Source organism: Nyctibius grandis, chromosome 7 (genome assembly GCF_013368605.1).
Source record: "Nyctibius grandis isolate bNycGra1 chromosome 7, bNycGra1.pri, whole genome shotgun sequence".
Taxonomy (NCBI): Eukaryota; Metazoa; Chordata; class Aves; order Nyctibiiformes; family Nyctibiidae; genus Nyctibius; species Nyctibius grandis.
Genome location: NC_090664.1, coordinates 52,251,657 through 52,267,590, shown reverse-complemented (window position 1 = coordinate 52,267,590; position 15,934 = coordinate 52,251,657). Strand labels below are relative to the sequence as shown.

The following is a 15,934-nucleotide window of genomic DNA, read 5'->3' as shown; positions in this document are numbered from 1 at the left end:
GATGACAGTGGTTAGGGCCAAATCCTGCTTAATTTGCACCAGCAAGGGTCTGTGTGTTTTGTTGGAGCATATTTCATCAATGAGGTGATTTGGGTTTGTCTTCCAAACTAAAGTGCTCTGTGTATTTAACTGCTTGTATATTGAACTACTTACAGCTTAGTCTTCGCTGTTGTGTTCAGATATGCAAACTGAGGCATGTTGTGTACTGGCCTGCAAACTTGCTTTAAGTCTGGAGGCAGATGTGGAGTGTTGTGGTATCAGTGTCTGCTGCTTTGGGCATTATGGCATAGCACCCTTCATGGCCAGGAGTTTAATGCTCATATCTGATTTAAGTCCTCTGTCATTACTTTGGATGAATGCTGGATCACCAGCTTCAAGAGTTTATAAAACTTTACCAAACTTCAGTTTCAGAGTTGGTCATTAGACCTGTGTGAATATGTAGGAAAAATGCCAATTCCTGTTGCCCTGTGGCATTACAGATGTTTATCAGTTCACTGCAAAACGCAAGAGAGCCAAGTGAGGTGAAGGCCAGTCCAGAGGTGGCCATTTCTTTCCAACTATTCAGTACTGGCCAGGAAAGAAATTGGACCTTTTTAACTGAGAAGTCCCTTGATCTTCAAACCAAGTGACTGGTTTGGTTGGTGAAAGCCAAGGGGAATTACAGTGCCAGGATAAATTCTACATGAATCATCAGGAGACAGCTGGTCTTCTGTTAGAATTAGATCAGGTGCTGCGGGAAAGGGCTTCCTATCTGTCTAGGGTAGGGCTGTGATAAACACAGAAAGCAAAAAAAAATGAAAAGAATTTTGGCATATGATAGGCAAAACCAAACTGTCATCTGGTATGTCAATATATCTTTTGTTTTTTATTTTTTTTTTTTTTTTTTTTTTTTTAATTCTGGGAGAGCCACATAACACTGCTGAAGTAAAAGCCTAAACTGATGTTTCGATTGCAAAGCCCTTATTTTCCAAGGGCTTTTATCTGCTGTTTGGACTGAAATCTTTCAGGCCTTTTGCATGCATTTTGGATACTGTTCTTCGTGAGAATGTTTTAAAAAATATTAGCATTCCTTCTTGTCTATATTCAGAAGATCAGTAAAAAGTAGTTAGTGGTTGATTATGGGCGGATTGTAGAATGAAACATTTGGTATGTGGTTCTTAAGCTTGTGCTTTGTTTTAATGTTTTAATTTGATCCAGTGGCACAGTGTTAACTGTGATGCTGAATATTCATGAACGATTGAGCTGGGTGTCTGAGTTGACAAGCTGGAAATCTTACTTTGGAAATGCAGGTGGTTCAAAGGAGGACTGATTTACCGCTGGTGCCGGAAGAGTGGCACTGCCAATGTGAACAGACCTCATTCCTGCCCCCGGGGTGCAACAGTGGGAGCATTCATCCACGAGTGTGATGGCGTCAGTCACCCCAAGATGCACTGTGTGGGTGTATCCCACGTCTTTTGCAGATATCACTACTCAGCACTTCCCACTTGGTCCTGCACAAATGTCAAGGCATCTGTTCTTGAGGTGTTTCATAGTGCAGCTGCATTGCCATTGCTGCACACAAGACTAAAAGTGACAGGGTGGGAAATGTGAATGGTGGGAATGTGGATGCATAGAATTCCCTCTAGAAGGTCATCTTATACCTATAGGTACACTTTGTTGCTGAAACACAAGTGCTAGTGACACAGCTGTGCTCTGAAGGCCAACCAGATCTACTTGTTTGAAAAGGAAGAAAGCTTCAAAACTTTTAAAATGACCTTTTCTTCTGTTCTGTTTTTTAACCCATCTCATTTTCTCTGAGCTTGAGCTCAGCTGGCTTTTGCATAGCTGTTGAAAACTGGAGAACATGAGGTATGAAGAGAGGCTGAGAGGACTGGGTTTATTCTGCCTTAGAGAGAAGGCTGAGGGGTGACATTTTGTTGCTGTCAACAGCAATGTACTGGGAGGCTGTAGTGAAGATGGAGCCAGACTCGTGGAAGTGCATGGGGTTATGATAAATTAAAGTGAGGAGATTTCTGTTAGGTAAGAGGAAAAACATTTTCAGTGCAATGATGGTCAAATGCATGAACAGGGACATGAGGAGGTTGTAGAATCTCCATCCTTGGAGATAGTGGAGGCTTTCAAAACTTAACTGGACACGTTCTGAGCAACATGATCTACTTGGACCTGCTTTGAGCAGGGGATTAGAGCAGATGTCCCTTCCAATGTAAATTAGTCTATGGCTCTATGAAACATTATCCTGGATGTATGGTAGCATGTGAATGAGGAACCCCCTTGTTAATTAATTTCTGCAAATTTTGAACGATATGGAGATGATGGGCAGGGTGGAAGGAAATAAATTACATGATCCTTGCTTACTTCTTGTACTGAAATTTCAGTGAAATTGCCTCTGTAGCTTGATAGCTGCAGAAAACATACACATCTCATTCTGTGCAGCCAGCTGAACAGAGACAATAAACAGTCATTGCTCTGCTACCTGAACTGTTGCAGAAGTGGCTAGCAGACACAGGTGGTGGCTACCACTTCCCTCCTCTCCCTCCTTTTTTTTCTGTAGAAGAGTTGAGTGGAGCACTGTAATATTTTGTTTCTGTTCACACTGGTGAGTATATGGCTCAGTGAGAGAGAAGCCCGTGGCCCTGAGTCAAAGTAGGCAGGATGGCGTTGAGGATTTCAGCCTTGGCCATTAGCAGTGTTTTTATTTATACCAGCAACTGCTGTCTCTGCCATGCTCAGCAACAGTTGATGTTTCTGCTAAAGTAATCAATAGCGAAACAGGCTAGCTCTGTTGCTGTTTTACTTGCTGTCAAAGTCCCACGTGATATAAACAAGAAGTTTACAGTTTTTTTCATAGCTATTTTTATGTTACTGCAGACTTGAGAAAACTTCATGAAATTGGAGCTGCTATTGTGAGGGTTTTTCTACCATTGTAAGTGTATTTTCTCTCTCAAAAATCCTATTACAGACCCTTCATCTGTATGGATAGGTGCTGACACATTCTGTGCCGAAGTCTATTCTCTGTTGCTTGTTTGATGTTGGTTTTTAGGTGGTGCTAAGAATTAGAGGCCTTTTCAGTGAAGGGAGTGTATCTGGTAGGGCAATAAACACAACGGAGCCATCAGTCTTTGGAGAGTGATTTCATTTTATTATAGCTGCAAGGGCTACTTATAAGTACTACCTATTTGTGAGGGGTAACGAAAATAGTTGCACAAAAATATACTTTGTAAAACTAGAGGGATTTTTTAAGAACATAATGGGTTTTAGGGGAGGTTAAAGCATACGTTTCAGTCCTTGTTTCCAAAGGATATTTTTGAGCCTGTTAACTGATCTTGGCATGTTTTTTTCTTTTCAGGGATGATTTTTAATGAAGAAGATCAGGAAGTGAGAGACTTGGGCTATCAGAAGCATGCTTTCAATATGCTTATCAGTAATCGGCTGGGATACCACAGGGAGGTGCCTGATACAAGAGATGCAAAGTATGTACTAATTTTTGGAGAGAACATGGTATAATTTCATGTGCTCAAGGACTTGTTACTCACGTTATACCTGATGTAGTATTTAACATTTTTGGTATTACGTTTCTGTTAGATACTCTTTCAGCCTCCTGTGTTGCTGAAGGCAGATTTTCAGCTATTTAAACAGGAGTGTTTGAGGTTAGGATTTTTATTCTTTGGTCTCTTCTGTCTTTTTTGACTGAATATTGTTTCTGGAGATCTAATTTTTTGCCAGCTGGAAAAGGTACGTGATAGATAAAGCCCCACAGAAACCAAACACCGTGAAAAAAGAAAGACTGCTACTCCCTGATAGCAAAGTTTTTCCCTGATTCTTAATTCACTTTAAGAATGCTTAATGAAGAACCAGATTGGATATGCAGTTATTCAAACTTTTGTCATATTAATTTAATTTTTTGTGAGTAGTAGTATTGGCAGACAGCTATTTTGATAGAAACAAGATTCCAAAAATAATACTTTAAATAAAAGTCAATGTGGAAAAGACCTAGGAATGAAACTTTCTTTCCAGCAATACTAAGATTACATGTTCTATGTCTCTTTCATGTTGCTGTGTACTCAGTTACTTAAAGATGCTACAATATTTTTATTTTTTTGAAGCTTCATTGTGAGGTACTCAGTACTGTACCAGAAGAGATGCTATAATTCTGTTTGGTACCTTTGAAAGATGGACATTAAATGTTCCAGTGCCCAAGTTAATGAGAGACTTTCACCTTATGTACTATTTCACATTTGTTGTAAGCCTACAGAGGATAGGACAGAAGAGTGACTGACGACAAAGGCTCTCTGTTTCTCAGTTGAAGTCCTTGCTTGGTATCTGGATTGCACTGCTCTGAATACTGTCTATTAAAAAGCAGATTTTTTTTTTCTATAATCTGTCTGACGTATATGGGGGGGAAAAACCCACCACTGTAACAACAACAAAAAAAACCCAAGATTGAATTGAAAAATAAATAAACCTGCATCTGTTTTTCTAGTGGTTTCACTGGTGTGGGTAAATGTAATGAATCGTACTTGCTGAAATGTCTCACCCAAGAGCCAAGTTCATTCCAAGTCAATGAAGACACTTCTTGTATACTTCTGGGTTTTCGTTTATGGTTTCTTATTTTTATTGGATTCCCTCATGCCTGGCATCTTCAAATGGGATTAATCTGTGACACTGTGCCCTGTTAGAAGTATAGACAAGATTTGAAAATAAGGAGGAAGAAAGAATGATCTACTTTGAGTGGGATTCAGCTTGCAGATTAAGTTGCTTAAGCTTAGATAGCTGCATGTTAGTCAGTTGTCTCTGCTTTTATTATAATTAGCAGAGATCCAGTCAGTGCAGTTAACGGAGCATGCAGACAAAATGCACTTGTGAGCCTTAGGGTGAGCTGAACACTATCTAGGCTCCACTGACAGCAGTGACTAGACTTAAGTGTCTTAATCTGCAGGCTGAATCCCAGCCTTGGTTGTCTAAATAGGTATTTGGCACCATTGGAGGTATTCTGGGATATCCAGCCTATCCTATCCAGCAGCTGGCCAATAAAGTTGTGGCTTTTTTGTAGCCCTCATGTCATATTTGCCATTCCTGTACATGTCTGAGCTACCTGAGGGTACTAGACTGTGTTTTGACAGCTGAAACAGGCCCTTGGTGTTTACTCTTGTTTATGTCTTGAGGATCTGTGAATTGTACACCCACCCCAATCCATGATATTCTCTGTTTCCTAACAAGTAGCAATGTTAATTTTAAGTTTGTATTATGTGGAGAGTAACTTACTGTGCTGAGCCTTACTGTAGATTGTATATGCCTGGGCTCTTTATGTTCAAGTTAGGGGTTCTTCCTACACATTTAATATTTGCTTGTTATTTATGAAGTTTCAGTAGTGACCTTGCACTGTGGAAATCCCGCTGAAAATTAAGTGATAACGACTGTATTTCTGTTTGCAGATGTAGAGAGAAGTCCTACCCTTCTGATCTGCCCTCTGCCAGTGTTATTATCTGCTTCTACAATGAAGCGCTTTCTGCCCTGCTTCGCACAGTACATAGTGTCCTGGATCGCACTCCTGCACACCTTCTTCATGAAATTATTTTGGTGGATGACAACAGTGAATTGGGTGAGAGACCTTTCAGTAATATTTAGTTCGGTGATTACACTTCTTGACCTTCCTATCTCTTCCTGCGCTTTATTGACTGGTCAAAATAAAAACGTGGAAGCTGTGATGCAAAACCAATTTGTACTGCAGTCCATCTCCAAAAAGTGCCAGCCAGTAGAGATGCACGATGTTCTGAGAAGCCCAAGATCACAGATGACATCCCCTTTGACACCGGTGCCATATTACTGATGAGCTTTGTATCATACAGACTTTAACATTCAAAACAAGTTTCGAAGCTAATAATGAGGAGTGTGTCTTTGCAGAGGGGGTGATTAAGCAGTTATTTATAGTTCAGCTGTTTTTACCAGTACATTGCTCGGGCTGCTCTGGTGCTCAGAGCAGATTACATGGATCTTTCTGTAAACTTTGTGGGCCAGTACTAACTGTGAATGCATCTGAAAGGAATTGAATGCACAGAGTCTCAGCTGCGGTCTTGCAAATAAGTTGATGTGGCACTATGGAAACAGTGCATTAGTTTTTCGTACTTGCTCAGCATTTCAGGCTGGTGGTGTACCGGGATGGGAGCTCAGCCTTTGCTGGGAGGGCTCTGCGTGGCTCTCGCATAGCCTCTTGTGGCCACCGTAGGAGTAGCTGTCCCTTGGTGGAGCAGCCTCTGCTCCCTTAGTCTGGGAGGGGCCCTAGAGGGGTAGACCCTGCAGAATTGCTTTACTGTTGTTGAAAGATTGATGCTTCGGCATTTTTCTTTCGAATGATGGACAAAGCAAAGACAGACACGCAATTCAAGCATTTTGGCATTTCAAAAGTGTAGTGCCTGGTGAGGAATGTGTTAGTGTAGCAGTACTTGCAGGCAGGACTGTGCAAGTTCCCTTCTTGCCTCTGTACAAGTCCACAACTTTTTGCATTTTTAAAATGATTTTTAGATTAATTTTATTTTTGAGTACATATAATTAGCTCCCTTGATCTCATCTTTGGTTTCTGGGTTAAGGTCTCACTTGCTCTAAGAGGCTGATTAGATGTGTATAATGTAGAATGAAATTCTTTTGTTATGCAGCTAGTTCATTTCTCTGAGGTCAGATCAAATGTTAAGATACAGGAGAAAACAAAGATTAAACACTCTGTCCCTCGCTGATAAGAATGCATAATATTTAAAAGCTTGTCTTGTGTTTTGGAAGCAATACGCACCCTTTGCTACAAAGTCTTGTGCAATTTGTTGTTTTAGTTTCATAACCTTCGTATTCACAACTAAGCTTACTTCAAAACTCAGTCTTTTGAATACGGTAATGCATTTGGTTAGTGCCTGTGTTTCGGCAGTGATACCATCACTCGTCTGCTCTGTTGCTCATTTGAAGGCCATTTAGGTTCAAACCATTCAAGTAGCTGCTTTTGCCTTTCTGGCTTCAAATGAACATGTTTTGAAGATAAAGATGGGAAGAGAGAGATTGTTTACAAAGAGAATTACTGCTCTCGATGAGGATGATACGACTGATGTTTTCACTGCTGCTTAGTTTTACTGGATGAAATTTTACAGCTGAAGAAGAGCAAAGCTGGTTTGGTGACTGAGGAAATGGACAAAGACTTTGGCTGTGCCATAGATCTCATGTGAGCTTGGGCAAATTGCTTAATCTCTATGCCTCTTTGATTTTTTTTTTTTTAAATTCATTTTCCCTACATTACCTGCTTCCTGAAATGGTATCTTAGATGAAATTCTGCCTATTTCTTCAGCTTTAAAAATAGGAACTCTGCTGCACGTCAGTGCTCTTGTGGAAAACTTAGGTCTTGCATCTAGTTTTGACTCAAAAAGCTTCCTACACTTAATCATCAACAGTCTTACTAGCTAAGCAAGCATTTCCATGGCTCAGCTGAGCCCACTGTTAAATTTTTCTTTCTTTTTGCTGCAAGGCAGGATTTCTTTTTCTGGTACAACCTCTTTCTCTCTGAGTTAGGCTTTACCTGTTATAGAATCATAGAACGGTTTTGGTTGGAAGGGACTTTAAAGATAATCTAGTTCCAAGCCCCCTGCCACAGGCAGGAACACCTTCCACTAGACCAGGTTGCTCAAAGCCCCATCCAACCTGGCCTTGAACACTGCCAGGGAGGGGGCATCCACAGCTTCTCTGGGCAACCTGTTCCAGTGTCTCACCACCCTCACAGTATAGAATTTCTTCCTAATATCTAACCTAAATCTCCCCTCTTTCAGTTTAAAACTGTTCCCCCTTGTCCTATCACTACCTGCCCTTGTAAAAAGTCCCTCTCCAGCTTTCCTGTAGGCCCCCTTTAGGTACTGGAAGGCTGCTAGAAGGTCTCCCCAGAGCCTTCTCTTCTTCAGGCTGAACATCCCCAACTCTCCCAGCCTGTCTTCATAGGAGAGGTGCTCCAGCCCCCTGATCATCTTCGTGGCCTTCCTCTGGACATGCTCCAACAGCTCCATGTCCTTCTGATGTTGGGGGCCCCAGAGCTGAACGCAGCACTGCAGGTGGGGTCTCACAAGAGCGGAGCAGAGGGGCAGAATCCCCTCCCTCGACGTGCTGGCCACGCTGCTTTTGATGCAGCCCAGGATATGGTTGGCGTTCTGGGCTGCAAGTGCACATTGCCGGCTAATGTTGAGCTTCTCATCAACCATCACCCCCAAGTCCTTCTCCTCAGAGCTGCTCTCAATCCATTCTCCGCCCAGCCTGTATTTGGGCTTGGGATTTCCCTGACCCACGTGCAGGACCTTGCACTTGGCCTTGTTGAACTTCATGCAGTTCACACAGGCCCAGCTCTCAAGCCTGTCCAGGTCCCTCTGGATGGCATCCCTTCCCTCCAGCGGGTCGACCGCACCGCACAGCTTGGTGTCATCAGCAAACTTGCATTGTTATAGGACAGGCTGCAGGGTATGTTGAAGGCTATTACTGGAGGCATTCTTCTATGCAGAAGAAGGAACTGAAGAACAGAAAAGTGATATCTGGGGCGTGGCAAATTGTCTGTAACTCAGTATTTTAAAATAATAACACCACTGACTCCCATCCTAGATGTCTTTTGTTTGGAGGAGCATTTGTTACATACATATGGAGCAAGATAATTGCTAAAGTAATTTTTGGAGACTCTCTACTGGCTAAAAGGGAGCGATTCTCTCCTTGGAGCAAAATTTCTTAGGCTGGCTGTACTGAAGCAATTTTTTGGGTTATGTCAGAAGAAATCAGTCTTCCCAGTGGACATGAAACTGCCACACAAAAACCCATCAACAACAAAAACCCCAAAAGGTGTCTGAAACTAAACTGCCTATTGAGAATGGTCCATGATATGTTCAGTCCCAGGCAATGGCTGGGCACAGCTTCCAGCAGAATGCTAGTTTGTCCAGGTCAAAACGGTACTCTGAGAGCACGTTGGCCATTAGGTACTACTGGCTCTTACACTCTGCTGCTCAAGCCTGTGTTGTGGGCCTGGTTTAGCTACCGGTATGGACATGATCTCTTTTTTTTTTCTCTCTTTTTTTTTTTTTTGTCTCTTCTGCTGTTTTCAGAAGTTTGCACATGCCATTGCACATGCAAAGCGATTTCCTCTTGTATTGCATGTCCTTTCATGCAGCCTTATCTGCCCTAAGTGCTTAGTTTGGTAACTGACCTTTTCTGCTTTGTGCTAGGCCTCTGTTTTTTTGCAGTTGTACACTGTCTTTCCCTTGCTATGATACGTCAAGCACTAATTTATTTTAGATTTGTAAATCCTTCTGTCCTTCTTATTTGGGTACTTCATCTAGACATGACTTTATTTCATCAACTTGCTAGGAGACTTTCTCAAAAAAAATTGTTCCTGTTGTCTCTGGCGTATGATGTCACATTCAAGACCAGGGGAGAGAATTCCTGTGACCCAAACAAATCCTGCCTGCATTTCTCCAGAGACTTTTCTTTGTCCTAGAATATTCTCTAGCACCATATTTGCTCTGTGGTACCTTCTCATTCTTGATCCACGATGCTACCTTGCAGTGCAAAGGCTGAGATCTTAACATTTGGAGTTGCTTCTTGGAATCTCCTTTTCGGTCTTCCTGCTTAAAAGTTCTTGTACTCCCTGGAGGTTACAGCTCTGTCTTCCACATGTAGTCCTTTGGCATTTAATCTTGTTAATGGCAACCTTAATGTTTGAGCTGACATCAGGATAATAATATTTACTCCAGCATATGCTCTGTTGAAAGTCTGTCTGCCTCTATACCAAGGTTCTCTATGAAATCTCAGCTGGCTTTTTGTTTTTCTTCCTCATTTTATATTCCTCTTTATTTCTCCCTAAGCTTATTAATTTATGTTTTTCCATTACTTCAGTCTTCATGTGTCCATCTTCTCTTCAGTGGTCCTGCTTTAATGGAAATCACTGTACTCAGGTGAAAAAAGTATTCTTACTCTTAAAATCGCCACTGATGCTAGTTAAGAAACAGTGGTGCCTATAGACTGCAGTGAACTCTGCTCTCCTTCAAAAGCACATGCTTGTCAGAAATGTCTTTGACCCTTTTGGATTTTAGAAAAGCAACCACCTGAGACTGAGTTGTAATTCTTTGTTATCTGTTATTGTATCAGCTAAGTAGGTATAGATAATGAGAAGTGTCTTCATGCTTCTTTTTAAAGGTGTCAGTGTGTGTTTCAGCGTATGAAACACAGTAATTAAAATCACTTGCCTATGTGAAAGGGCCTTCATTAATTCTGCTGCGAATGACAGACACCATGAGAAGAATTTGGAAAGAGAAATGCTATTTCTTTGTACAGTGCCTTTTATTTTGATTTTGTGTTTTTTTTTTTTTAGCAGCAGTAATTTGTTTTAGCATAGAGTCTAGTAGTTCCAGTTAACTTGAGTCGTACTGTACTAAAGGCTTTGCAAACAGAACAAAAAGATAACAATCTAGTCTGTATTCAGGAAACCAAGGCTAAGTGTAAAACCTGAGACAGAGGCAGTGCATAAAAAGTTATTTGGGAAAATATAAGGAATTGCTGATCAGCAGGAATACACCCCGTGCAAGGCCCCGTCATATGGTCCATCACCCTTTTCAATGCAGGGTATCTAACTCCTTTGTCGATGTGGGTGTCCACAATGCAGAAGGAAAAAAGTGAAGCAGTTAATAGGAAAATGTGCGAATAAAACAACAAAAGAAAAAAAGGCCACAGGAAATGGAGGACATATGCAGGGTGTGGGATGACTGACTGTCCTTTTGATACTCTTGGTTTGAAGCTGTGCTGTATTGGGGTAGCTTTTTCATCAAGTTTTTGGCCCTTTTTGAGTTGAACATCTCAGGACTTTAAACAAAGCTTTCACAATTTCCATCCTGTTGTTGAACTGGTGTTTTTCTTTTCTCAGCTGACTTGAAGACAGACTTGGGTGAATATGTTAAAACTCGGCTTCCAAAGACTACGAAACTGGTGAGAAATGAGAAGCGGGAAGGCTTGATTCGAGGAAGGATGATTGGAGCCTCTCATGCCACAGGTATACTTCCTTGTTTCTCTTGCATACTTTGACCATGTGTTAGTTGGGTGACTTCTCTTTCTGTAGTGCAGCTCTTTCAGATGTTGCATGTTTGACCTATGATTGCTTCAGCTCACTGTAGGGGCTCTGCATGTCATGCCATGTTCTAAGCTACACAACTTAGCGCAGGGGAAGAAAGATTTGGGATAGTGCTATCTTAGGTGAGAGACATTTTAGCAATTGTTTCAGAATATCAGTGACTTTGAAATGAGTTAATTGCATTGATCTTTGGCTGTTATATTAACCTATACCGCGACAGCTATGCAAAATGTCATCAGTGATACCTGTATAATGATAATTAGAGACCTTAACTAACATTACCTGTGTATTTAAATATTTACATCATGTAGTTGATCATGATCTTTATAAAGCTTTCTCTGGTATTCCTCATAGCTTTACTGAATTAATCCTCATCTGAGGTTTTTCTGTTACTCAGTGAGAAGGAATCAAGGAGGACTTGGTACTTGCTTATGTGTAAATATAGAGTAGATGTAATAGATTAATTGGTTTTATAGTTTGTAATTAACTTTAGAAAATGTTTGCTCTGTAAGAGAGGGGACATCTTTTTTCAAGTCCCTTAAATAGTGACTTGGCAAATTTGGAGCCAAATCTGAGTTTCTTACGCCTTGTCTGAACCATTGATTTGTATTCTTTTTCTTCCTGTGTAAGTTTGCTTTCAATAAAATGAGTTAATTATTTAGAGTGAAATAGTAAAACAAAACCAGTATTTGACAAAATTTAGTGAGGCAGTGTAGAATTTTCCTTATTCCTGCCCTGAAAGAATGTTGTGTCAGAAACATCTCCCTCTGTACTGGATATTGTGTTCACAGAATATTTTCTGCATGTTTCATGTGAAAACGATCACTCTAAATTGGCAATCTGCTTCCTTATTAAGGTAAACGCTAATCTGGTTTCTAATTCCCCAGTCTAATTGTAATGTTTCTCATACAATCTTTTCTGTTGTTGCAGTGAGTGTTAATTGGGATAAACTATGTTTGGTGCTTTATGTACACTGTGCGACTTCTACCATAATGTGCTTCCCAGTTAAATTCTTCGGCGTCTGAGAAAGTATGTGCTACTTTCTCAAATAATTGAGTGGCAGATAAAGTCTCTTAACTGGTGTTTACTCATTAGCATTGTAATGGCATAACCCAGAGAGAAGATTGTGCTTGCACTTTCCAAGCTGTGCTAGGATTTATTTGAGTTAGTGCAATTTTAAGTCATTTGATTGCTTTTCTGAACTGCTGGAGTCTGTTGTGTGTTTGTTTTGGTTTTTTTTTTTTTCCTCCTCAGTCGAATACTGTCTGTTGTTAATGGGTGGCTTGTTATATTTGTATGTTTCTAAGTTGTTTTCTTTAATGCTCTTACTCATCTTTTCCACATTATTCTAGTATTACATAAATTTCATGTTGCGTCATAAAAATTCAGGTTACTTTTTAGGCAAACTGAGTCTGAAGGTCTCTCATGGATCAAACTGTACTCTCTGACCGTGGCAGATAATCCCCATGTAAACTGATGGGACTGAAGTGTTGTTTGGTGTAATACTGGTGGATTTGGCTATAGTCGTTTAGGGCATTCACTCTTCTTTTAAACTGGTGTGAATCCACAGTCACTGTAGAGCTAATGAAATGGGGACATGCTCTATGTTACTTGGTATTCAGGAATTGAAATGCTGTGGCCTGTGTCATGGCTGAATGCAGATTAATTCATCAGAATGGCTTGGTTTAAAATCCACAGATCTTGGCTGCAACAGTAACTGGATGGATGCTGAAGTGTGATATGAAGCGAGCCCCAGGCGATTACAGTCAGTGGACAAAACCAGCTTTGTCATGGCGATAATTCATCCAGCCCAATATCTGTCATTGTTGGCTATCTCTGTAGTCTAATTTGGGATTGGGAGGTGCTCTGCATTAGGACAAATGCACCACCTGACTCTTAGAGTGCTGCTCTGATGATGTTTCATTTAAAGTACAGTAGCTCTGCTGACTCGGATAGAACTTTTGATGACTATAAAACCCTGTCAAAGAAATGCAAATAACGGCCCTCTTGAGCATTTCATAGCTAAATGTGAATCGCCAGGATCTACCTTCTGCCTTTGTGACTGAACTAGTCCCTGTGGAGTCTCTGGCGTGGCAGCGCTTCCGAGTGCAGATGGTGTTTCCCTTCTGTCACACAGGGTGGTGAGGATACTGCTGATACTCTGCTGCAGATACAATTGCGTATGTGTTTGTGTGTTTCACATCACCGTAGATCTTTGTGTTTTGTGTGCTTCGGCCTCTGTAGGAAAAGTGCTGGTATTCCTGGACAGTCACTGTGAGGTGAACGAGATGTGGTTACAACCCTTGCTGACTCCCATCAGAGAAGATCGCAGGACTGTGGTGTGCCCTGTGATTGACATAATCAGTGCTGACACGCTTACCTACAGCTCTTCCCCGGTTGTGCGTGGAGGGTTTAACTGGGGCCTGCACTTTAAGTGGGATCTCGTTCCTTTGTCAGAACTGGAAGGACCCGAGGGAGCCACTGCTCCAATCAAGTAAGGTTCCTCCTATGTGGTGTGAAGCTTTGTGTAACATATGGGTGATCACAAGCACTTCGTAAGCATTACAGAGTGTATCTGGGTGTGCAGTTGTAGAAGCAGATGCCTAACCTGTCAAATATCTGACCTGTTCGTTCTACTTAGAAATACTTTTAGTTACTATTACCTATTTCAGTTTAACTTCTCGCATTTAATCACGAATTAGATATATCTGTCTTATTAGGAGAAAGCACACTTTTAGAGAATGCTTCTACGAGAGCAGCTTTTGCTAAAGATAAAAGTCTTACGGAGCTTATGCTGTTCTGTATTAAATTTGTCCAATAATTTCACTTTTGAGCTATACATTGATGTTTGTTTCTAGTCTGTCGAGGTGTTTGACTTAATGATGATTTTGATAACCGCCTTTGTCTGCACATCCCACTAATATAGCCTGCATATACGACTAATATAGGCTCTATCACTCCTGTGATGAAATGCTAAAGAATTGCTAGATGGGGAAAGTATGTTTCTGTGCTGATAGGAAGGTGGTTTCCTAGCTGATGGGAGAGAACATCAGAGCATATGGTAGTTTTCTATGTCAGCATCATTTTTTTTGCTTTAGATTTCATTATACTTTTCTTCAATCAAGCAATTGCTTTGTCATGAAGCTTCCTAAATGAGCCCACATGGATGTGAAAGCCATCTTTAAAATATTACTTGTCTCTACATGATGTGACAAATGCCTAAAACTGTCTGTTGGAAGCCTGTCCTTATTGTTTTTGTGGTCTGAATTGCTTGAGAGCCGTTCTGAAACAAAAGTCTTGGTAAAGCTTAACACTAGGACTTGAAAGTCACCTCCCTTGATCTTTTAACCATTGATGGCTGTCTTGCCTGTACAGAACTGGCAATATCTGGTTCCTACTGGACATGTAACTGTTATAAAATGATGTCAGTAGACACCTTTTTTAGTAGCAGACACATACGGTTCAGACATGAGACTAGAAGCTGTCCCAGCGTGAATCCCTTCATGAGAAGGGCCAGTGCTGGTAGAGCAATGGCAAGAAGCTGATCGTGCGTTTTCTAGTTGCAGGTGTCCATCTCGGTACAGAATTCAGGTTTGTGAGGTGGAAGAACTTTATTTGTTTTTTACAAACTGACTCCTTGCAGAGAATGCGGTACTTTCGTAAGATTTGCAAAGTGAATCAGAAATTGGCCAGTCTCATCTCTCTCTCATTCTCTTTTCTTGGACTGTAAATGAAGATCATTTCAGGCTGACGCAGGCAGCTCCAGCACAAGGTTCTCTCCTGTGGTCTGACAGCTCTGCAGTTAGTCTTTCCATGTCTACCCATCACAAGATTTGGTCTGAGAAGCCAGGAGACTTCTTATGTTACCTAGCAGTTTGACTGGCTTGTTTGGAAAGTGTCACTGTGGCAGTTTCTGAAGCTAGACAGAAAAGTGCAAACTGGGAAAATTGAATGGGGAACCAGCATAGAAAGTCTTAAAATCCTTTCTGTTAAGAACTGTTCTCACAGTTAATCTGGAGCGTGCCTGAAGGTTGGTTCTTGCTGTGTTCAACACTGTTGTTGCATTCCTTCAACTCAATTGTACGAAAAATTCACGTGGAGAAGGTAGAGAACTTTATAGTTAAAGGGATTCTAATAATCTAAAAAGATTACATTTTCTGAGTATGAAAGTGACTTTTCCTACTTAGAGGTCTCTTGCCTGCTTTGAAAAAGAAGCTAGATTGCTATTTAACCTTTGAGAATGGCTTTCCATCAAATGGAAACTCTTACTTTTCATGTTTTAGGGACCTTCATGGTGAAATATTTTGGTATCAGTGATGGAAAAATTGAGAGCAACCTTTCAACCCAGGTTTTAAAGTGACAGAAACTGTTGTAGAAAACTCTGTGAAAACAAGCAAGGAAATCCAGACTGAGGCTTGGTTGCATCACAGATTTTTATTAACAAGGATGACAAAAAGCCTGTTCCCAGCCCATTGTATGTTCCAGCTCATATCATATTTATGTAGTGTTTCTACTCTCTCTAATACTCTTCTAGGGTATCCACATATTATAACTTTGTGATATAGTAGCAATTCAATCTGGAGACTGTGCAACAGGGATCATATACAGATGTTTACAATATAGAGCACATAAGGCATAATGAAAAACTGGGAAACCCTGAATAGAACATCTATGCAAATATACAAACTGTAAATAACTTACCAATAAACTGATCATTGCATCCATGATGAAACAATGCTGCTCCTAATATTTAAATTCTATTTATGAGATAGAGTAGCATTTCTTGTAGCAGCCTCCTGGCTTGTATAATTTAAA

The 15,934-nt window shown here is 40.8% G+C and overlaps 1 protein-coding gene across 2 annotated transcripts in view; it reads left to right on the top strand.

The window, feature by feature from the left end:
• The window catches only part of GALNT11 (polypeptide N-acetylgalactosaminyltransferase 11), a 55,443-nt gene that overhangs the window by 17,456 nt on the left and 22,053 nt on the right, over nucleotides 1–15,934 (top strand). For both annotated transcript variants that reach the window (XM_068404676.1, XM_068404677.1), the window contains exons 3-6: nucleotides 3,347–3,470; nucleotides 5,433–5,599; nucleotides 10,916–11,041; nucleotides 13,364–13,613. In XM_068404676.1, the coding sequence (XP_068260777.1) occupies nucleotides 3,347–3,470; nucleotides 5,433–5,599; nucleotides 10,916–11,041; nucleotides 13,364–13,613 (667 nt within the window). The remainder of the gene's footprint in view (nucleotides 1–3,346; nucleotides 3,471–5,432; nucleotides 5,600–10,915; nucleotides 11,042–13,363; nucleotides 13,614–15,934) is intronic.